This window comes from Hippichthys cyanospilos, chromosome 1 (assembly GCF_059441005.1).
Source record: "Hippichthys cyanospilos isolate Australia breed blue-spotted pipefish chromosome 1, RoL_Hcya_1.0, whole genome shotgun sequence".
NCBI lineage: Eukaryota > Metazoa > Chordata > Actinopteri > Syngnathiformes > Syngnathidae > Hippichthys > Hippichthys cyanospilos.
The window spans coordinates 24018188-24042223 of record NC_142369.1 but is presented as its reverse complement, the minus strand read 5'-3'; the positions used below and the strand labels follow the sequence as shown (position 1 = coordinate 24042223).

Sequence of the window (24036 nt, the reverse complement as noted above, 5' to 3'; positions counted from 1 at the left end):
CCATCTTCAGTATTTTCTCAGTCGGCATTATTAGGCGGATAATGCCTTGTGCTTTAGAATGACTTTCAGTTCACAGCTGCGCATCATGAAGTTAATTGCCTCTCAATTTGTTTGAGACCTTTTCAATGTCAAGGATTCTCCAAACCTTGACTGACACTGTACGTACATACATCTCCGCCCCAACTTCGAAAGCATGTCCCTCTGTCAAGATGTATCACTCAAGCACATTTCCTTGACACCAAATCACTGTACTACTTAATGCCAGAGATAAACCGAACGCAAGTTGAGCATTTCTCTTCTGGCGCGATTAAATGTAAAGCCAATGCAGTTCAGGAGGATCCATGCTGCACAGTTTGGATGGTGCAGAAAAGATGCAATGCGAGTAGTGGCCTGTACCCGCAAATTCACTTAACGTGCTCGGGTTGAAATGGACGCCGACGGCAAACAACAAAATGGCCGCAACTCCTATTACACCCAAAAAAGTTACTCATAACAGTTTTATTTAAAGCATTTTTTTTAGATTATTCTGATGGAATGTATAATATGAAGCAGCTTCAACAGCTTTTTCAGAACCTGCTTTGGACAAAAGAGTGGACAGCATATTGCGTTATCCTATAAATATATTCGGAAACCGCCAACATTTAGAAGGAGGTTCAATTCAAATTGTTACCCAGACAATACTGGGGTTAGGGTTATGGCTCAAAAATAGTTTAATGCCCCTCAACTTGTGAGCTGAGGACCAATGGAAATCTGATAGCTACAGCCGAAGGGGTCCAAACAAAACAATGTTTCTGTGTTGTCTACAAATGCTGTCGGGACTCTGTCACTCACAAACTTAAGAATTCAATTCGAACGCATAGCAAGGAGCTTGACATTACCAGGAAATTTTTGGAGCTCCGTTTGACCATGGACCTATATTTGCATGTATCTAAAAAAAAAAAAAAATCTGATTATACAGAAACTCAGCCAGTGGGATTGGGACAAAAGAGTTATCATGCGTTTTTACTTTTGTGGAAATACATTTTGTCACCCCAGACTTTCTTGATGATTTGCGGCTCACAGGGAACCTTGTTGCCTCAAGTAAAAGCAGAACTTGCAGGCAAGAAAAGGATCATTCCAACGGAGTAGTGTGAATACAATATTGATTTCATGGATTCACAGAATATCAGGCACCGAGGTGGAAATTTGAAAAGCATTTTGGAAAGGAGACAAAATCTCAACTTTTCAAGGGGTATATTGTTATCAAATCTGAATTAATTTGTGTAACTACGCAATTCCATAACCAGAAGCACAAATGATGGGTTACAATCATTTTGGGTCACCGAAATGACCTATTCCCAGTCCTGTATGTTGATGTTATGATTCACAGCAGGTCTTTGTCCCTAACCTTGTAAAAAAGCGAGGGTTCACTGGAGTTGGATCATTGCATGCTTTGGCCAAATCATATGGACTTCTCGAGTTTGTCGGCCTGCAAGCCAAGAGAAAGTTTGGCCAGCTCATCATCTGAGCCTTCATCAAAGGACCTTTGCTGGACTAAAAATTTGGAAGGATTATCCCAACACAAAAACACAATCACTAAAAATGTGCTGCAGCACAGAATGTGTTCAAGTAGATTAGAGCGACACGCAAAAAAGGTCGGGTTACTGTGTGTGTCGCTAGCAGCATTGGTGCAAGGAATGTAGCGGGACTGTGCCAGACAAGGTAGCTAACATTGGGTAGCTGGCACTTTTCATCCCAGTAGACTATGGTTATGCGGTGGAAGTGGATTAGGTCAAGTGGAGTACAAAATGCCTTTTAGTCGAAAGCTTTGACCTGCAACAGGGGGTTTTGACAGGCATTCCTTTCGAAACAAAATAAAGTCGTTTGGCAATGTGAGTTTTGACACCAAGCAATACTATATTATACATACATATAGAAGACGTTACAATTACTTTGAGATCACCTTTGCCGATATTTTGGTTTTCCAGTTGAAATAAAGGAATGGGAAAACATTGTCAGATGACACAGAGACGACTATAATATATATAAAATAATAGGCTATACACTGCAGCTAACAGGATTTGTATGCATTTTGTTAAAAAAAAAAAAAAAAATCAACGCTTATACTCATATTTCCATACTCAATTGTTAATTTTGCTGCAGTCTTCTTAGTAAAAAGCAAACACTTTGAAAACGGGAAAATTTATGATTGCATTATTTTATATTACAAGTTTTGTTAAAATCTCGTCTCGTTCTCATGTACTCATTTTCGCGAGACATCTCCTCCAGTGGGGTTTGTGTCAAGTCCCATCCCTAAAAGGTAATGAATTTACACAGTCATTTGTAAACATACCCAGACAATGTCGTGCTCCAAGTGGTTAAATTGGTGTTGAAGCAAGTCAGACCAGATGGACTTTAAACCCCTATATTAACCCACCAAACCAATGAGTCCAGCTTACAATCTTCCGGTCGTAGTTCTCGCCGCTGCTGTAGGTGGTGGTGAGCGTGGATGAGCACTCCTCCAGATACCAGGGCTTGCGTCCGCTCTCGGCAGTGCTAGAGATGGAAATGGTGTAGATGGAGTTTGTGTAGCCATCGCAAGAACAGTGGTCGCGACTTCGGCCGCCGTTGCCCGAGGCCCAAACAAAGATAGATCCCCTGCCTTTCCGCCCCTGGGATGAGAGAGAGAGAGAAAAAAAGATGCTTGTTTACTTACTCATCATTAGCTTTTAAGGAGTCTTTTAAAGTTGCTCAGCAGGGAGTTACACACGGTGTGAATCAATAGTAATAGTGATCAATTTGATATCTGCAATTCAGCCATCGCAGTTATGGACACAGAAAATAGACAGTGGAGCAGGGGGCTATGCACCTGGGGAGCATTTTGTAGTATCTGTGTCTGGCGAGGTATCGTGGAAATGAAAAATCAAATTTTCACACGGTCCGCAACTGGCCCTGGCAAATCATACTGTAGTTCTGACAAATAACTCAGCCATAAGAGACAACAAACATTTTATTGATTTTATGACACCTCTGGGAAATGCTTCTCAAATTAAGTTTTTATGAGATCAAAGGTATGCCTGAGTAGGTGGTGGAATGTAACAAAGGACAAATACCTGATTACAGTAGTTAAAAGTAAAGTTAATTCAAAAATATTCTTTTTGATGTAGTATGTGCCTCCACTAGACCAAACATAGGATTCTAATCAAAACTGAGTTTGTAAACTATGCAGCAAAATTCACCTGATTTTAGCCATTCCTGGGGACAACCATTTTGCCGATTACTGTCGACTGAACATGACATCGATGCGCTCACAGGTTCAAACGTCTCAAAGTTTTGTACAGAGATGAAAAGATGCATCTCTAATCCATCCATATATCTTAATCTATTGTAGATCTGGGACAAGTCACAAAGCAATTTTCAGGCACATAGAGATGTATAGTCAAACATTCATTCATACTAAGCACAAGGACAACTTACATTCTATACACAGGAAGGCCGGAGCCCAACTGCAAACTCAAAACACAAAACTAGTGTCTCTGTAAGTTTTTTTTTTTTTTTTTTTTTTTTAAATGCAGGATTTGGCAAGAACTAACTAACGATTTCCCCCTCACTTGTGTTAAAACTGCAGGCAATTTTCAACATTTTCCTTAATATCCCTGTGAATAATACATGAAGCTTAATGATAAGCTTTTGCATCTGTTTTGCATTATTTATTATGCAAACAATATTCAAGATAGTCTATGTTTTATTTGAAATCATCTTTTCAATTTTTACTCGAGGGATTTTGCTTCATAGCTGTAAAAGAAGACTTGGCATTTATGCATCCTTTCGTTGTTGCACAGGGAGTGTTGGAAATTGCTGCAACCATGCACACACACCATCCGGTCTCTTTTACAGCTCTGGTAGAAATAAAGAAGAGACTGTCTCCACTCCTGCCAATTTTTTCAAAAACCGTATGAAAGATGATGATGCCAGTCTGTAGCTCTTTTTACATGGCCTGCATTTTTCTTCTATTTTTATGTTTATGTTTAAAGACAACAGCATGACAAGGGCTCCTGACTTAGACTAACCTTTTCACAGGGTGAGAGTGGCAAGGCTGGGAGGGTTGTATCGCTACGCAATTGTTGTGGCAAGGCTGGGATGGTTATATCGCTACGCAATTGTTGTGTGTTCGATGCTAAGCCTATGTGACAATGGTTCATTGTCCTTTGGTACGATACTGAAACTGCACTTGCTCCTGATGTTGTGTCATCAAAAGGTGAATGAGGAAATCATTTAAAGAGGCCGTAACATGAAATGTCATCTTTATGGCATTTTAACCAAATGTGCTCAAATGTTGATTTCTCACCCTAAACACTCCCAAAATGTTATTTCCTTCGATGCGCTTCTTGCATTTCTTGCTTATTCTGCGCTCTCACACCGGTCCTGCCCGTGCAGATAAGAATGTGCGCTTATGACGACAGGAGCAATTTGTACCTCTTCCCCCTACCGCCTATGCAAAAGAAAATACACGCCGACCTTATCCACGTCTTTTAGTTTCGTTTTGGTTCCGGGGCTGAGGATGAGAAATTGTGCACTGAGTAATGAGCAACGTTTCATTTATTAGCTACAATGTTTTGCTGTAGAAAATTCTGGTGGACAAAATGTGTCTTGGGAAACACACAGCTGGACAATCAACATCAGCAGTAAATATTTCACCCACAGGTGGAACTTTGTTAGGAATACTGGGTTTCCACAGAGACTAATGTGATAGGAGGAACGTGTGTTAGTGAGAGGGGCCACTGAGGCCATTTTACATTTGAATGTTAGTAAAACGCCTGTTATTCACATTGTTGCTATAGTCTCAATCATCAGCGGGCCTTGTGAGGACAAGCGGTCAGGATGATAGCTAGATGCATGTTGCATGGCCCGCAGGCATTGAGTGACAAGGAGACAAGGCGGCCACATTGTAAGGGGTGGGGTCTGAGAAAACGAGCCGAGTCATTTTTCTTCCTGGTTAGAAATATTGAAATAATAAAAGTCATATTTAATAAATTAAATCACCAATGTGCCAAACGTAATTTATATGCACATATTACACTGTGGAAAGTCATTAAATATCATGTTATGAACCTCCTACGGTTGATTTATTTAAAAAAAAAAAAAAAACAATCTGTTGAAAATATTCAGACGACAATAACGTGCACGCATTTTCTAGGGCCCCTAACATGAAAGTTCAACTTGAAGCTTTTAACCATGTTAAAATGTTAATTTCCCACCCTTAAGCACCCCCAAAATGTTATTTTCCTTCAATGATGCATTATTAAGAATTCCTCCATTATACAGCACCAGCTCCCGCCTCAGCAGATAGGAAGGCTTGTGACGCGTACAATGACATCGGGGTGGCAAGGAAAGCCATTGTATCACCTCTGAACCACCTCCGTATCGCTTGTGTAAGAGTGAACACATGGACATCTTTTCAGAGGAGACTTTACGCCTTTAACTTTTGTTTTCATTGCGGGGCTGGGGAGGAGGCGTTTTGCACAAGTCGGCCAAGTAAAAACATTTCATTTTATTAGATTAAAAGTTTTACTGTGGAACATGTCGAAGTGGCAAAAATGTGTGTTTTCAAGCACACCGCCAGACAACCAGCAGGCGTATGTGATTTCTTGATGTTGTAAATCACATTTGCGCATATAAGTTTGCATACCTCTGCATTTTGTTGTACATTATGTTGTGTTTCCTATTATTTTTATTGTTTCATCTAACTTTTTTTTTTTTCCTGTCAACATCTTTGCTGCACTGGTTTAAGATAAAGGAAAGGAGCTGCTGCGTTTTATGGCTTTAGCAAGCAGACTCTTGTTTGAGTCACACGTGCAGCTGCCACGTCCAAAGGGCGCGGACCTTGTCAGACACGTCTCAAACGACACAACAGTTTTGTCCGGTAAAGTGTCCTTTTGCATTGGAACTGAGCTCCAGCTAGGCTCAAAAGGCCATATCTGTTAAGAGTCAACCAAACAGGAAGACATGAAGGCCTAAAACATCCAACAATGACCTTTGACATATTCTTCTAAGCTCAAACTTCACCAGCCAACGTTGTCAGTGTGTGATGTGTGTCTTACCCACTTAAATCTCACCTTCAAGAATTTGTGACTTTAAAGCTGCATTCATAGGTGAACCTAAAATTCTAGGACTGCCTGTGAACCCTACAAGTGTTTTAAGCTTCTTTGGATTTTCAGGATTCAAGAGTTTTGTAGTCATATGTATAGTATTCTTATATCACACAATGAAATCCTTATTCTGTTGACTTCCCGAGTAGCAGACTACGTTCCATAATCGAGCAAATAAATAAATAGCAATAAATAGCAATAAAACAACAAACAGAAATAATGGTGCTAATAATATAGTGCAAAATCGCATGTAGTGCAAAATATTATTTATGAATACAGTAAGAGGCAGATTAAAGCGTGAGGGATTTGTTGTTTCCTTGGATTTTGGTTTCCCACTCATTGGACGCTAGGTTTTTATGTTGGATATTGGTTTTAGATATTCCAGGCTCCTCAGTAGAATAGGAGCAAGTCATACATAAGTCCAGAATGATAATAGGCATTGCTGTTTATGTAAAATCATTAAAAAGTTAACAAGCAATCCTATTTGTACTGCTGCTAATCAAAACATCTACAGTATGCATCTATCCGTTTTATCCCGCTTTATCCGGAGTCGGGTCATGGGGGCAGCTGCCTCAGCAGGGAAGCCCAGACTTCCCTATCCCTGGCCAGTTCCAGGTCTTCTGGGAGGATCCCCAGGCTTTCACAGGCCAGCCGAGAGACATAGTCTTTCCAGCGTGTCCTGGGTCATCCCCGGAGCCTCCTCTTGGTGGGACATGCCCGGAACATTTTACTAGGGAGGCATCCAGAAAGCATTCTAACCAGATGCCCGAACCACCTCAACTGACCAGCTCAAACTACTAGGCACAATATTAATCGTCTTTAAACTGGACATGAGGTTATTTTGTTTCTTGTTTGTTTTTTTACACATTTATTGCTCTCTAGCGGCCAAAGAGAGCATTTGTTTTGTATTACTTTTAAAAATCACAACTTTTGATAGAAATGAACTAGAGACTCCGCCCCCCCTCTTTTTTTTTTGGACATACTCAGTCCGGCCCTCGGGCCGTATGTTTGACATGCCTGGTGTACATACTAGAGCTAGACGGGATGAAAACCACAGTGAACCTCCTGAATCCGAGATTTGACCTCCTGATGGAGCCTCCTCTCCAGCACCCCTGAATAGAGTTTACCCGGGAGGCTGAGGAATGTGATCCCTCTACAGCTGGGACAAACCCTCTGGTCCTACTTAAAAAAGGGGACCACCACCCTAGTCTGCGAATCCAGGGGCACTGTCCCTGAAGTCCACGAAGACAGCGATGTTGTAGAGATGTGTCAACCTGGACAGCCATACAACATTCTGAGCTTTTAGGTACGCCGGGCGGAGCTCATCTACCCCAGAAATGGAAGAGCCCCACTTGGAGTTTCCAGACTCTGCTTCCTTAGAGTGTCAGTGGAATTTGATGAGGTCTTTGAAGTATTCTGCCCACTGGCTCACCATGTCCCAAGCTGAGGTCAGCAGTGCCCCATGTCAACTGTACACAGTGTAATGGTGCACAACTTCCCCTTCCTGAGATGTCGGACCAGAATTTCCTCGAAGCCGCCCGGAAGTCGCTTTTCATGGCCTCACCGAACTCCTCACACACTTGGGTTTTTGCCTCAGTGACCGTCAAAGCCACAGTCCGCTTGTCCAGTAAGTACCTGTCAGCTGCCTCCAGAGTCCCACAGGACAAAAAGGTCCAAGAGGACTGTCTACCAATGAGTTTGGGGATTGCTGCCACAATAGGCACCGACCACCTTACGAAACTTCGATCAGCCACCTTGAAAATCGAGGCGAGGAACATGGTGCACGCAATGTCCCTCACCTCGCACGAGATGTGGGAGAAACTCTGCCTGATGTGGGACTTGTAATTCCTTCTGACTGGGGACTCTGCCAGATGTTCCCAGCAGACAATCACAATACGTTGGGGTCTGCCAAGTCAGACCAGTATCCTCCCACATCATCAGAGGCAACACACCACCAGGTAGCATCAGTGAACAGCTCCGCCTCTCTCTTCACCCAAGTGTCCAAAACATGCAGCCACAAATCCAATGATACGACCACAAAGTCGATCATCGAGCTGCGGCCTAGGGTGTCCTGGTGCCAAGTGCACATATGGACACACTTATGTTTGATCATGGTGTTCGTTATGTGAAATTCATGACATGCACTGAAGTCCAATAACAAAGCACTGCTCAGGTTCAGGTCGAAGGGGCTGTTCCACCGAATTAACGCCCCTCTAAGTCTCAGTGTCACTGCCCATTGAAGTCCCGCAGTAAAAAGAGGGACTCGCTGGAGGAAGAACTCGCTAGCACACCCTCCAAGGACTCCAAAAAGGGTGAGTCGAACCCCTCTCAAGATGGCTGGTACTAGAGCTCAAGCTGTCAGTGGAAGCCAGTCAGACTATATCTAGTCGGACCTTCTCAGCCTTGTACACCAGCTCAGGCTCCTTCTCCACCAGAGGAAGGTCCTCCATGAGCCACGCAAGGTCGTCACTTTACCATGGTGGAGGGTTTGTGTGTGCTAAGTTGTCTGGGGCTTTATGCCGCTGGTCGGGTCACCAATAGCAAACAGGTCTAAAAGCTTTCAAGGTGTAATTGAAAGCTGCAATCTCGGGAGGGCACTGTGAAACCAACCTCAGCATCAAGCTTTTTTTTTTTTTTTTTTTTAAACAGACTCTTCATCTCTCCCCAGTGTGCATGCACATCAGAAGATGTTTACAGCATTTAGGTCACGGTGGTCTTTTTCAGCCAAATCAGGTGTTTTTCCCGGCGAACTTCCATAAGCAATAGTTCGTCCGCCATGTTTTCCGCGCAGTACAGAAATTCCGGAAAGTACGCGTTACGGATGATGTAGTCGCGTGGACGTCGTGCGGTTGCCAAAATGACGTCATTTGACGGGTGGAGTTGTGCAGATCTCGCAGGAGTGTCAAACAGAAACCAAGCCTTGCTGTTGCATTCTCGCCGCTACTGCCGGATTTTGTCGCTTGCCATTTCTTACGCTTAATGAAGTCTTAAACTTGCGTTTTCCCCTGGTGGTAGTATGACAAAGTGCTTGATTTAAGTTGTATTGGTAGCGGGCTTTCTAAATGTTAATAGTACAGAGTACCATCCTAATTAATCGAGGCAGTCAAGATCGTGATTGCGATTAAAATTTGATTAATTGTGCAGCGATACTGGAGTGGGACCTGACATTCTCTGTGAGCTGAAAAGGAAGAGACTGGGATGTCATACAGGGGATAGTGAGTTTGTTGAGCAAGGAGAAAAAATGTGTATCCGGCCTCCTATTTTTTAATCGTGGGGACTATTACATCTTTTTTCCAAAAAGACAGACTAGCTTGCAGTGCAAACCTGGCATGTGAGGAGCTGTGGCAAACATCACTATCACCAAACTCTGCCATTTAAGAAGGACTGCTCGAATCTCTCTTCCCTCTACACAGATACAGCTACTGTATATTATGTCGTTTTGCATGAGAACACACAATTAGATACATTTTATTTGTCCTCCTTACTTGCTATTTATTTTTTATTACTACTGCTTAAACAATGCAAATGTACCACTATAGGAGAAATAAAGGTTATCTAAGCTAAGCTTAAATGTGTCAATCTGTAAATAGGTTCATCCTGTTCCAGTGAACTAACATGATATAAAAAAGTATTGGTGAAGTAGATTTTATGTGTGTGTATTTTTTGTGATTTTTTTTTCTAATTGTGTGGGGGGTTTTTTCATCTAATACATGTGTAAATGTATTTGGCCCTTGTGACAATGTTTTTGTGAATTGTTTTTAACTATTTGTCGTTTAGTTTATCGAACGGGTCAAACGGACAAACAACACCTGCGATAAGCTGCTGCAGGCCACAACTCACACTCAGACGCACTGGACTCAAACTCACACTCAGTGGACTCACACTCAAACACTGGACTATAAATTGTTTAAGCTGACTTCATCTAACGCAGAACACCAGGCCGTGGCTCTAGGCACACATCCAACATTAGACTAATGTGCCAATTATTCTACACCGACTCTATTATTTGAATTTTTGTATCAAATGCTCCATGATTTGGTCTGGTAAAATCAGTTCCTCACCATGCGGATGCCGTTCTCAAAGGCTTGCCTAGCCAAAGCTGCCGGTCCGTCCACAGTCTTGCCATCATCATCGGGTCCCCAGCTGGCGCTGTATATATCAATATGCTGGGGCTGCAAGCTTAGAGACTTGGCCTCCACCATATCTGTCACGTCCCCGTCCAGCATGCGCACTCCTGATGCACAAAACAGAAAAGCTTGAATAACGTTAATTTCCTGTGACATGAGATTTTTCCATTTTTTTTACGTTACATATTTAATGGGGACCTGGATTGACTTGCTTGAGATTTGGCAAAGCAACTTGGAACTGCGTAAACCTGATTTGAGATACACAAACCTGGACCCTCTCCATGAATCCTCATCTTATCGTGGTGGAGTGTTTTGCGAGTCATAACGATCGTACAAGCTAGGTTGTCCGGGGCTTTGTTTTTATTTTATCTTATTTTACTGTTTTATTGTGTTGTTATTGTGTTACCTATTTATTGTGTTTTAATATTCCTGTACAGCAGTTTGGAAACCTTGCGTTTGTTAAAATTGTGCTATATAAATAAAGTGGTTTGGGTTGGATGCCCTCAGGAGGGTCATTCATGGCAAACAGGATTTAGGCGAGGAGTGGACTAAAAAAGGGTCCCAGACTTCTATGAAGATTTAGACGACCCAGGCACAGGTCACTAGGGTCCCCCCTCTGGAGCAAGTCCTGGGTGTGGGGCTTGTTGTCAAGCGACAAGGGGAGGGCCCGCAGAGCCAGAAAAGGCAGCATGAGTCCCACTTATAGGTGGGGAGGATATTTCAAAGACCTCATCTGAGGAAGCAAAGACCGGAAACTCCATTGTAGGCTCTTTTATCTTTGGGGCTGAAGTCACTGAGGTGGTCAAAAAACATTTTGGTAGCCAGGCCCCTGGGGTGGAGGCAAAAAACTTAGTATGTTTTAGGGCTGTCTTGATTGACAGGCCTCTCCAACATCACATGGACATGGCCAGTGCCTCAGAATTGGCAAACTGGGACGGTGGTTGCTCTTTTTAAGAGAAATTGTGTTCCAACTACAGAGGGATCACGCTCCTCAGACCCCCGGGTAAGGTTTTTTTGGGGGGCGCTGGGGGCTCCATGAGAAAGTCGAAACATGGATTCAGGAGGAGCAATGTGGTTTTCGTCCCTGCCAAGGAACAGTGGACCAGCTCAACACTCTTGGCAGGATCATTGAGAGTGCATAGGAGCTCGGCGAACCAATCTACTGTTTTGTGGATTTGGAGAAGGCATTCCAATGTGTCTCTTGGGGAATTCTATAAGAGGTTCTTTGAGAGTATGGGGTACCTAACCTCCTAATACAGGCAGTTTGGTCCCTGTACCACTGATGTCAGAGGTTTATCCACATTGCCAGCAGAATGTTATATTCGTTTCCACAAGGTTGCCCTTTTTCACTGATTGTGTTCACGGAAAGAAATTACAGGTGTTCTCAGAATTGCATCTCTGCATTTCGCAGATGATTAGGTGCTCTTGGCTTATTCAGGCCGGGATCTCCAACCCTCACTGGAACGGTTCGCAGTTGAATGTGAAGGGGCTGGGATGAAGACAAGCAGCTCCAAATCTGCAATCGTGGTCCTCATTCAGAAAAGGGTGGCGTGCCCTGTCCACGTCAGGGATAAGGTCCTGTTCCAAGTGGAGGAGCTCTCGATTTCCCACTCAATCTATATTCATGCCGTCACCTATGGTCACAAGCTGTAGGTTGTGACCAAAAAAAACGAGATCCCAGATACAAGTAGCCAAAATGGGTTTCCTCTACAGTGTGGCCGGGCTTTCCCTTAAGAATAGGGTGAGAAACTCAGTTATCCAGGAGGGGATCAGCGTCGAGCTGTTGCGACTAAACATCAAGAGGGGCCAGTTGAGAAGGTTCGGGGATCTGAGTAAGATGCTTTCTGGGTGCCTCCCTGGTGAGGTGTTCTGGGCATGGTGGATGGTGGAGAGACTATGTCCCTCAGGTGGCATAGGAACACCCCAGAGGTGATGGACGAAGTCTGGGCTTTACTGCTGAAGCTACTGCTCCATGACCTGACTTCGGATAAGTAGTAAAAAATGGATGTATGGATGGATGGACAGTATTGGACAGCTACAAGCTGATAACAGCTTCATTTTTCTCAGTACAACCGTGATATAAAATATTAATCCTATCTCACTTTAGCTTTGCTTACATACGTCTGCTGAATAAACTAAACACCGATATAAATAGATAAAAATCTTGATAAGCCCACCTCCTATTCTGGCGTTGTAGGCAATTCCCACAATGCAGTGTGAGTTGTTTGCAGATGCAGCCACTTCTCCTGCACACCGTGTCCCATGTCTGATGAAGAGACCAGTAATTATGACATACGGCACTCACAGCATGTCACGTCAGGGTAATTGTGTGTGCGCAAATATACTAGTAGACATACACACTAACGCATGTGTGCGTGCACGCGCACACACACACACACACACACACACACACACACACACCTCCTGCAGAGAACATCTGCACCCCCTTTCCGCACTTCCGACTGCTATGGACACTCTCTGGGGAACAGACCAGGGTACTTTTAAGGTCCAGGCAATATGTAGAACTTGTGTTTTTAAACTACTATCTTAAATATCCTAAAATGGAAATCAATTAAAGCAAAGATCGATGATGTGAGTAAATATACTATGACTTTGAACAACACACTCAAAAAAATACTGCATGTCTATTGGCCATGGAACTGAGAGCTTCGTCAATAAACAACTAAATTGTTGTCCGGTGTGCTGTGTTGGTCAAATAGTTTTCAAAATTGGCCAACCGCCACAAATATCTTTTGCAGTTGACCTGTACAGAATTTCAGATGAATGGTATTGCGCTGCAGCCAATCAAAAGTAGCAGGGTGTGTCGCCCTTTAAGGAATGATAATGTGATCAAAACGTGAATTAGCATGATACAGGTATCATGCAAATACACATTTTACAATACACATTTTCCTTTCAACCATGTTAGAATGTGATTCTTCACCAAAAAAGTGGTGCTTTTCTCCACGCATCTCTGAGCACTCCTTCTCATTGCTGCAATCTTGGTAACCCGTCTTGACCAACCATTTAGAGAAAACGACAAGATCCTCAGACTCTTCACAATATTAAGGTCACTAATTGACCATTGCCTCATACCACCCACTTGGACTGAACACTAATTGACCACTGCCTCGTACCGCCCACGTAGACACACTCCCTCATTATCCGAGCAGTCAGAATTGCATTGAGACAACGTGATGAAAGGGGTGTGTGCCATAGCCACAAAGTAAGAGGAAGGATTTAAAGGAAGTAGGCATGTTACTTCCAATTTAGAAATATAGTGACCAAAATAACTCAAATTTCAAAACAAATTGAATTACTATTGTGCCAAAGGTATAATCATATACATATCGTATTTTAACGACTATTAGGCTTACTTAAAAGTAAAAAAATGGCTATATAACCCTGCACCAATCGAATAAAATAATAGCTAAAAGAATACATTATTAGCTCCTCTTTTGCTGACATCGCTTAGTGACATCACTGTTTAGTAATGATCCAAGCAGGATAGACACATTTACTGGGGAGTTATTAATAGGGAAGGAGATTGTTTTCTTTTTTTAGCTTGGTGGGGCAGAAGTGCAATGAAATACATGGGAGAATGTCAAGCCACTGCATTATAGTAAAATAGCCAAATGTTGTGAGAAGGCCAGCCAATGCTTCAAAATGCAATGCCCCATAGCAAGTAAAGCATGACACAAAAAAGAAAGAAAGAAAAAAAAACAAAAGGAAAAACTCACAACTGATCTCTTTTTTTGATTGACTTTCTTTTTGTCTCGATTGACGTTTTTTGTTGGGGTTTTTTTCAGCTGAGGTTCTTTTTTTTCCCCCATCTAGTGCGATGTCACGCGCTTGACCAACAATAGCTCGGAAGTTGACCTGTTGTAAAGTGACGCAAAGGAAACTTGGGAATCGAGCAGCTGCGAGAAAATTCGAAAACAAAGTCATGGTTCAAAAGTGTAACACCAATTCAAGCAACGGATTAATGATCAAACAGCCGCGAGAAGTGTCTCTACAGTCACCATTCGACTGAGGGCAATTCCGCTTGCAGAAAAAAAATAAGATGGAACATTTTCAAGGAGGTCCATCTTGGCGCTATACTAACTGGGGGGAAGAGACGGGTTGCACCACAATTTTTGAATGGATTGTGGATGCTTGCTTTTTGGTTTGAACTTTCACAAAAGCAAACAATTTCATACGTCAGACTCAAGATGTAACAAACGTTGTGTTTTGGCGGATAGCGGCAGCAAGCTAGCTCGGTTTTCATTGTAACCTAAAGGACAATAAAAACAACTCATCAATATGAATGATGTAGGTGCTTAATAAAGACTACATTTTTGCCACTTGGGCAAAAATGAGAAACTATACATGTAGCCGGTGGATTTTAACGTCGTTCAAGCAGGAAAGAACAAAATCCGCACCTTCAACTTCGAATGGTTCAACAGGAATGTGGTCAACTGCATGTGTCATTAGAAAATCGCTGGACACGACAAGGACTGCAATGTGATTCGAAGACCAACGACTGAGACAAAAAGTGGATGACATTGGTCAAGAGTAAGAGGCAGTGCCGAGGAAACAGAGGTAAACAAACTGCAGCAGTTATGAAGGAAGCTTGTGATACCATGGTTTGCTCAAGTGGAGGAGAGATTTTGCAAAACTGACCACCATAGAGCAGCAGAGCTCATGGTAAGTTCAGCAAATCATTTCCATGTGCTGAATTTGAATGCAATCAAAATCTGCTGTACTGTGACTGAGAGTTGCATACTGGCAACACACTGTCTGCTGCAGTTAGGGTTACAATCTACAGGATACATTATCTGAAACTGTGTCAGTACTCAAAAATCATCACAACTCAAATGACAACAACTGAGTCAAAAATATATTTTTCAACACTAAAAGGATCAAGACATTTGCAAGAAGCCCAATGGGCCAGCAGAGATTAAATGCACTAGCTACCGTATGCTGTCCATTGAAAATGAATTCAGTCATGGTTACTTGACTGACATCCTTTCTATTCAACAAATGAACAGCTATGGTGTGTGATACTTTCAATTGAAATCTTTCAAAGCTTTTATTCATAATTTGTAAAGTTATGAATAATAAAGGATTGTGTTCTTGAATTGAAATAGAATTTATTGTGTCAGTGTTGCTGCTTGTGCCCACTCTGGTGCACTTTTTTTCCCACACTTCACCGAGTGGCACCATTTATGACACTTGAGCACATCTCAACAAACACAGCAAAATTCTAGCTCTTTAATAACTCATAATTTGAGACACTCTAGAGTTATGGCGCAATTGTATAAATATTATCAAAGGGGAACTAGTGTTCTAAAACACGAGTTCCATCTTTGAGGTAAAGCAGTGCTGTAGGCATGTGTGGCCTGAATGCTTAAGGTTTCCCACATGTCAGCACTGATTTTTCCCCATTTAAGCATCTGGGATAGAAGACGTCTTGCTACACCCGAGCGAAAATGACGCTCGCCTACCAGACGTCACTTTGATCACGCTGCCAGGCACGTGTTGACTCACTCATGTCCGTTTAGGGAAAAATGAACACAAAATGTATTTCGAAAGAAAGTTTAGGATTTTTCTAACAAATTTAAATCACTTGCAGTTCCTTTGGCAGTGCTTAATGAGCCAAACTGGCTTCAGTCTTCTTCCCTCACTTCATTTCACTTTACTAATCCATAAAATCTTCAGTCTGGCCATCGTTCCATTCTTTGTACTTTGCTCGTATTTTCCATTTTCCGCACATCTGCATCTCACTTGTTTCAAGAGATGAGGCCAGGAAGGAGTTGGCTGCCATAGATTTGCAGTCATAGGAACAACAAGCACACTCCCATCGCACCAGGTGACCTCGCTCTTAAGCTCTGTTGTGTCATCCTGTCATCTCACAGTGTCTTTAGCCAGTAGTAAAAAAAACAAACAAACAAAAAATTTAAAAAGAGAGGGGGTGGATGAGGAGGGGATTTAAGACAATCGTGTAAAGCCATAGACATTTTTTTGTTTTGGTCCAGGCACTTTAAACACAACGGGCACAAAATCAGGCTAATACAGAATTAGGAACTCTAATTACATGTAAATAAAAATTTAAAATAAATAAATGAGTAAATGAAAAATGAATAAATAAAACTTGCACACAGAAACTCAAATACACACAAGCACACACGCAGACACAGACACACACACACACACACGCACACACACATAGCCATGGACAAAATTATGAGGTCATGGTTCCTACAGTGTCTTGTTCATTTTATCGTCTCACGCTACTAAAAGTGTATCAAGTGACTGACAAAAGAAAACAAAGAAAGCATAAAAACACTATTTTTGTCAATACAATGCCAGTGCTATGGATGTATGACCTGGTGACATGATTGTTGTTATCATCAGGAAAGGCTTTGGGGAATATCTCAATCAACTCTTACATGCAACTCTTAATAAGACTTAATCTCACTGAGGGACAAACTATTACTACCACTGTAGGAAAACTGTGTCTTCAGGGTATGTCAGGGTTTGTTCAATGTCACAGTTTGCAAAAGATTCACCGAATATTCACCAGATGTTTGCCAACAGTTTTAGTTTGTTTGTTTTATTTGTCTTGTTGCACGGAAATCTGGAAAATAGTAAACGTCCATTGCGTCAAGGCAAAGACAGGCTAACGTCTGTAGGACATCCAACATTTGTGACCATTTGTGTTCATTGCTCAATTGGACAGAGGCTTTATGAGGTGTTTTTGTTGTCAATAATAGATTGGTGCAAATAAACATACATTTAGTTGTTCTTGGTATTTAAAATGAACAGGAAATCAAGGAAAAATGGGTGATTTCATTTTTCCATGGCTGTATATAAAGTAAATGAAAACAAAACGTTATTAAATATACCGCTCCATTTTGTGATTAAATCGCTTATCAGTATTTTTTTTCAACTCACTGATCAGCCCCAAATAGCCTTATTGTCTAAAGCCTATTTTTAACTACCGTAATAACTCGAGAATAAAATGCAAGCTTATTGTCTGAGCACATTCAAAAAGGCTATTCAAGTGTGATCTACATTTTTACTAATGTAGATTGATCCGGATTTTTTTTTTTTTTTTTTTTGGTGTTCAAACGTGTATTTTTTTTGTGTAAATAGAAGTTCTCTTACCTTGCTAACAGTATCGACTGTCAACACTCGACCCATCCTTGGAGCTGTCACCTGGTGTGGGACGAAGCCCTCTCGCATGACGTCAAAAAACGAAGGAGAAAAAAAACGGATATGTACCGGGTGAAGAACACTGAGCGTTAGGCCTGTCACAATAATTTTTTCCCTAAGATATATTTTCCTCGAAACTGTCGCAATAAGAAATAGTATTGTGTTTTGTTTTGTTTTGTTTTGTTTGGTATGCTGCAAGACTCTTCTAATTCAAATCTCAATTTAAAAAAAAAAAAAAAGACTAAGACACAAAGACTGCTGTATTTATAAAAACATACAGTAGCGCAAGTTCAAGCTAGCTGTATTCTCTCTCAATCCACCGGAATTCTTAGATTGCAGCTACACAGATTCTGAATGGAGGCACTGTCGATTGTGGCACTTGAAACAAGTATCTGGTGCCAGTTGCCAGTCTCTTTTAGTTACTGTTGGACATAGCAAATGTTCGCAGAACCCATAAAGCATAACCAAGGAATGAAATTGTAATTGGTAAATGGACTTTCACTTATATAGTGCTTTTCTACCTTGGGTACTCAACGCGCTTTACACTAACTAGTCATTTACCTACTGATGACGCAGCATCATGTGCAACTGGAGTTTAGTGTCTTGCTCAAGGACACCTCGACGTGGTCATCACGGTCGGGGGATCGAACACACCGAGCCAAAAAAAACCAACAAAAAAACAAAGTGCATGCGGACAACTGCTTTTAGCCAAACAATGGTTAGCATTAGCGCTACTATCACTAGTGTATACTAACACCCGTGTGTGTTTGCAGATACAGCCACTGTTTATGGCATATGTAAAAATATCAAAATAATCAATATTGAAATCTCAATTATTAATGTTTGGTCAAACATGTCTGTTTATTACCCTTCTTTTAAACAAGCAGTGTATGAACAAGGCTTCAAGGCTTGATAATTAGAAATAATAATAATAATAATAAACTAAAATAAATAAATAAAGTAAATAATAATTTATAGAAATTCAGCTGAGACATGGCAAAAACCTAGCACATAGGAATACTTTCTTGCTGTGTGCAAACCAGTTAAAAAAATGAAGCCTACTTAGAAAAAAGCACATTATTTCATTTTAAGTAAATTTTAAATCAATTAGCAGTTAAAATGTCATTTTCGGTCATTTCAAACCAAATGTATTTAAATGTTGGGTCTCAATTGACAGCTAGCGCTGTATATATTAGGAATCAGGTGAGAAACTTAATGCCATTTCACACTGGTAAATAATACATTAGAGTGGGTAAAGTAAAGGCTTTGGTTATGCAAATATGTGTGAAACATTGTGACAAAGTGCTTGATTTGACATGTATAGCTGGGTATATAAATATTAATATTGCCGAAGATCAGCTTAATTAATCGTGATAGCCACTATCGTGATCGCGATTAAAATTTGATTAATTGTGCAGCCCTAGAACACAAATTATTAAGTATAATGACAGGCCTACTAAGCCTTCTAAAAATGTTTATGTGGTGATAAAAACTTGCTTTACAAAACAGTTCTTGTGCCCTGATTTGGGACAATTCAACTCTCGAGGCCATCATGATTCGAGGTGAGCAGTGACCATTATTGCTATTATTGCAAATCTCTAACATAAAGACTATACAAATCGGAATGAAAGTACACCTACATAATGATAAACAATTAAAATGTGATGAGTTTTCTTAATTACGCAGTCATTGTATAACACTCCCTCTCCAGTTAGCAAAAAAAAAAAAAATATATATATATATATATATATATTATATATATATATATATATATATAATGTTTTATTCTCGAGAAATTACGGTACTTTAATAGGCACTGGTGAACAATAATGGGGGCACGTTAAATACTTACAGTTTTTACTTTGCAGCACGATTTCGTCCACAGTTAGTGACTGAAGTGTGTATGTGGCAATACACAATATGTACCCTGTTCACACTCCTTGTACTCGTTGTAGTTGAGTAATACACAAGTGGCACTATACGAGTGGAATACAGGCTACGTTCACGTTCAATCTGAGATTTAAGGGTGTTTCTCCATTTTCTTACTTGTTCTCGTTGGTTGCATCATAGCGTGGCATGGGATCCAGGTCATTGCCGTTCACATCAAAGCTGGCTTGGTGGTCCTGAAGGAGACAAAATAGTTAGAGGGAGGATGACGAAAAGAAAGACAAGACAGAGAACAAGAACAAGAATAAGAAAAAGGGGGGGATGGGGTGAAAAAGCTGTACATAATCATCTGCACGTGTGCTGTCAAAAAAAAAAAGGTGGTCTGTATTTCAGCGTCAAACTAAAGCTCAGCCTTTGGCGTCAACAAATTCATCAAAGGGAGTGTGAATTATTTTACCCTCACCTGCAGCAGTGGGAAAACAAGCATGTACTAGACATACCTCAACATGCACGTACAGCGTAACCGCAGACGCACACGAGGAGGCACGCGCCACATACCTGCACAGCCACAAGTATGAGGAATGTAATGTAAGCTGGCACTCACTACTGTTATTCAAAATAAAGCAATTTCACTTTATTTTAACCTTTAAAACTGGGGTCTAATGGTATATATGGTATATATATGGGGTATTATGGTAATAGCTTAGGCTCCAAATCAGCACAGTTGGGGAACAAGAAACAAGATCACAATTGACATCAAAAGCAACATTCTCAAACAAATTAAATAATTGTATAAAAATCAAATGAATACATATTTAATAAAATAAAACAACCTAAGACCTTTTTTTATGAGACGTGACATTTCTAAATAAACATCCATGTTTTTATTAGACACAGTTCTAATTTAGAGAACATTTAGAGATGCACAATGCGATGAGTAAATTTTAAAAATGAAAAAAATGAATAAATAAAAATAGTTGGCAAAAATGTTTTTTATTTTATTTTAAATCGAAGTGCAACATCCACAGTTTGTCTTCATTTTCTCCAATAAATGGATTCGATCAACACCAATGTACAACATCTTAAATGTTGCAAATGGACTTCATTAATAGGACTTATTAAACTTTGACGCTGCTGTTTTGTTTAGTGTGGTGGTTCCATTACTTTGCTGGAGGTACCATTATTCAAAGTTGGAAAACACAAATTGTTTTTTTTTTTTGTTTGTTTTAATTCAAAGTGTATGTAGATGTAATATCAGCGCATGAAACAATCAGTTCATTTGCACACAAAATCGATGTGTTCAAAGAACAAAACAAGCAAAATATGAGTTTCACTAAAAACGCCACCTAACTCGATGAATATTTACTGCAAATCAATGTAAATCGCATTAACAATTACCTTTACAGATATTAAGTTTCTGAAAACTGAGTTTCCTCTTGTCAGGGTCCATTCTCATCACTTCCACAAAAGAAATAAGTTCCCTTTCTTATTCTTATGTCTACCATCACAAAAAAAGGATTTTTTTGAAAAATCGGTTGCAACAAACATCTCTTTGAGTATCTCAAAAGATGTTTAATGATTTGGAGATGCCAAAAGGCTGAGAGAGTTCTGAATAGGTGTCATGCCCATACACCCACACACACACACACACACACACACACACACACACACGCGCGCGCACACACACACACAAATGTCCTGTAGCGTGTCCTTCTCTGAACCTGAGACTGACTCATTGAACCAAAAAGGTTCCATCAAACTCAGTTTAAAAGTCACTAGTTTAGCAACTGTCCGAATGGGCTAAATTGTTCACTTTTCTACCACCCAAATTATACATAATATATCCATATAGAAACATTTGAAGACCTGTAGCCAGTCTAGACATTTGAATTCTTAGATATTATGTGTCTCATCGCTGCCATTTTGATTTGCATAAGTTGCATTTGTCATAACGACCTCCCCTCAATACCGTAAACAGTTTCAGAGTGACAATGCTACCTTGACTTCAAAGTTTCATTTGTTCCAAGACTGAGAACATGACTCGTGTACTGTACCCATTAACATGAATTTATAGACCACATTTTGTTGCATTTGCATGAAAGGAAAAGAGCACTACTGTATTTTAAAACACCAATTCCAATGAAAAGGGTTAGAGCAATAATTATGTTTGCAAACATCATAATGGTCACGCCAATCAGATAGTCCTCATGAATAAAAAGAGAGGGAGGGAGATGAGCGGTAGGTGAAAAAAAAAAGTATTGCTTTCAACCACAATGACTTAATTGCTACCCGTGGGTGCATTATGAGGGCCATGTTTTGTGTTTATTGTCGATAGTGTGGCCCACCCAATGCAAGCAATGCGAAGCTTAGCAATTCAAAGCTACTGCTTCAACACATTTCAAAAGGGAAATGTACACACTGCAATATAGAAATACAAAAAAGGATTCAGCACAAAATAAATAAATAAATAAAATTGAGTCAAAATAAACAACAAGCTAGCAGACTGATATTGTTGAGGACTTCATCCGAATCAGTGTTGAAGGGGATACACTTGATTATAATTCTAGACAGGATGTGAACCTTGGGAAGGTGGTGAGGAGACCCTACTATAAAGACTGGCTGTTTTGTTAAAAACTAAATATTGTTCACATAAAAGCTTTTTTTAATTGTATGTTTTTCAGCTAATGTAAAGTGAGAAAATCAACAGTCAAAGTTTTCATTCTATCACTTCAACATTTTTTTATGAAAAATACCTCAAAGTAAAATGTTAAACATGGATAGTGAATTACAGACTGGCCTATGTCCACATTATTCAAGAAGAAGAAAAGAAAGCCAAACAGCAGACTTTGGAAGATGTGCTGTTGCCAGCTGGCCACACGTTTCTAGCAGCCAAGGAGAAGCTAACGTTGCCTGCGAAAGCAGTCAATTTGGGCCATTGTGCCTAAACTGGCGATTGAAGAGGATTTCAGGATGATGTTCTCTTGATGCTCATCTTCAAATTAACAATTTACTGCGGCTACAAACTTTTAATTTCAAGATGAGCATCTTGTAAGTAGTAATCATCAATTTACTGCAGCTACAAACTGATGATTACTACAACAAGAAAAAAGGAGACCCAAGGGGGTCCAGGGTGCTGATGAAATTTAAATGACAGACCAGCAAAATAAATATAAAATGCCAAACTGCAAATCAGGAGAAGTATACATTAGCAACATGAGAATCTTCTTCTTCCATGTCTATTGCAATTATTTCATTTTGCAGTTTTGTGTTAGTGTTACGGTCAATGTATTATTAAATTGAATTGTAAACTGTTCTTTTTTTTCCCGCTTCACCAAGCAAACTGACATAATTCAAAATTTGACTCATGACACAGGGCAAAAAAAAACAAACAAACGGATGGCTCATAGCTTGAAAACCTCATATGTGTGGCACTAATGAAAAAAAAACTGAACAAAAATGATAGATGTTTATCTTTGTGTTGTCTGGTAGCTGATGTCATTTGGGTTAGCTAAAGCAGAGTTCAAATTGGGAACTACCTGAACTATACAATAGCATGGATAAGCATCTATACACTGAGACTGTTACAATTACAACTTGTTTTTACCACATATAAATAGGAATCCATCTTAATATTTAAGGGTTGGTTTTATTTTTCTGCAGTGAATAATACACTGTCACACTGTCATTTTCTGCGATAACGGTTCACACAAAGAAAATGACGCACATACATACACTCATACATACACACTCACGTAGTTCTGAGCAAGGTCTGGGTGGTTGCGCTCAATGCCGTCATCCAGAATGGTCACCACCACACCTTTGCCAGTGTAGCCCCGTTTCCATGCTCCCATGATGTTCATATCCGACTGGCAGTTGTGCACATCATCATTGCAGTGCTGTAACAACCAAAATACATCAGAGTTTAGCTCATTCACAGCCACTGATAGCTATACACAAAAAGAACAACAACACAATTTTAATTTAGCTGAAAGTCAAAGGTAAAAACAAAACAAACAAGTGAGGATCAACATATGTAGACACGCCTTGAATAAAATATTGAATTAGGGCTAAGCAATTAAGTGAAATTCATCATGATTGCTTCGACCCTGAATATTGCAATCATGTTATTGTGTGGGATCCTGCCCTCCCTGAGCATGTTTAAGTCCACCAAAGTTCAACCACTGGTCTGTGGCCCAGAACGAGTCTAAGGGCCTCTTGGTTACTGGGCCACACTGAGACGGACCCTTTGAAATAAAATTAAAAAGTAGTACAACAAAGTATGATTAAACACCTATGAGAGATACGAGTGATGCTCAATGTGCGCAAAGATGCAATGCTGTAAACGTGTGAGTGTGGCAGAGAAAAAATGCAAAAGGATAGAATTTCTAATTAAATTTACAGGACCATTTTGTAAGAAAATGAGAAAGGGAGCCGTTTAAAAGAATAAATTGTTCAACATGCAGGGACGAATAGTCACGATGGTATAATGAGAACTTTGAGTAGTTATTTTTATATATATAATGAGAACATAACATAGAACAGAATATATATATATATATATATTATATATATATATATATATATATATATATATACATATATATATACATATATATATATATATATATATATATATATACATATATATATATATATATATATATATATATATATATATACACACCCCTCATCAAAAT

At 40.1% G+C, this 24036-nt stretch overlaps 1 protein-coding gene across 2 annotated transcripts in view; it reads right to left on the bottom strand.

The window, feature by feature from the left end:
- The window catches only part of LOC148429742 (proprotein convertase subtilisin/kexin type 5-like), a 90030-nt gene that overhangs the window by 42038 nt on the left and 23956 nt on the right, over positions 1-24036 (bottom strand). For both annotated transcript variants that reach the window (XM_088419522.1, XM_088419515.1), the window contains exons 4-8: positions 23092-23235; positions 19499-19575; positions 12433-12521; positions 10190-10362; positions 2439-2651 (exon numbers count right to left, since the gene is read on the bottom strand). In XM_088419522.1, the coding sequence (XP_088275648.1) occupies positions 2439-2651; positions 10190-10362; positions 12433-12521; positions 19499-19575; positions 23092-23235 (696 nt within the window). The remainder of the gene's footprint in view (positions 1-2438; positions 2652-10189; positions 10363-12432; positions 12522-19498; positions 19576-23091; positions 23236-24036) is intronic.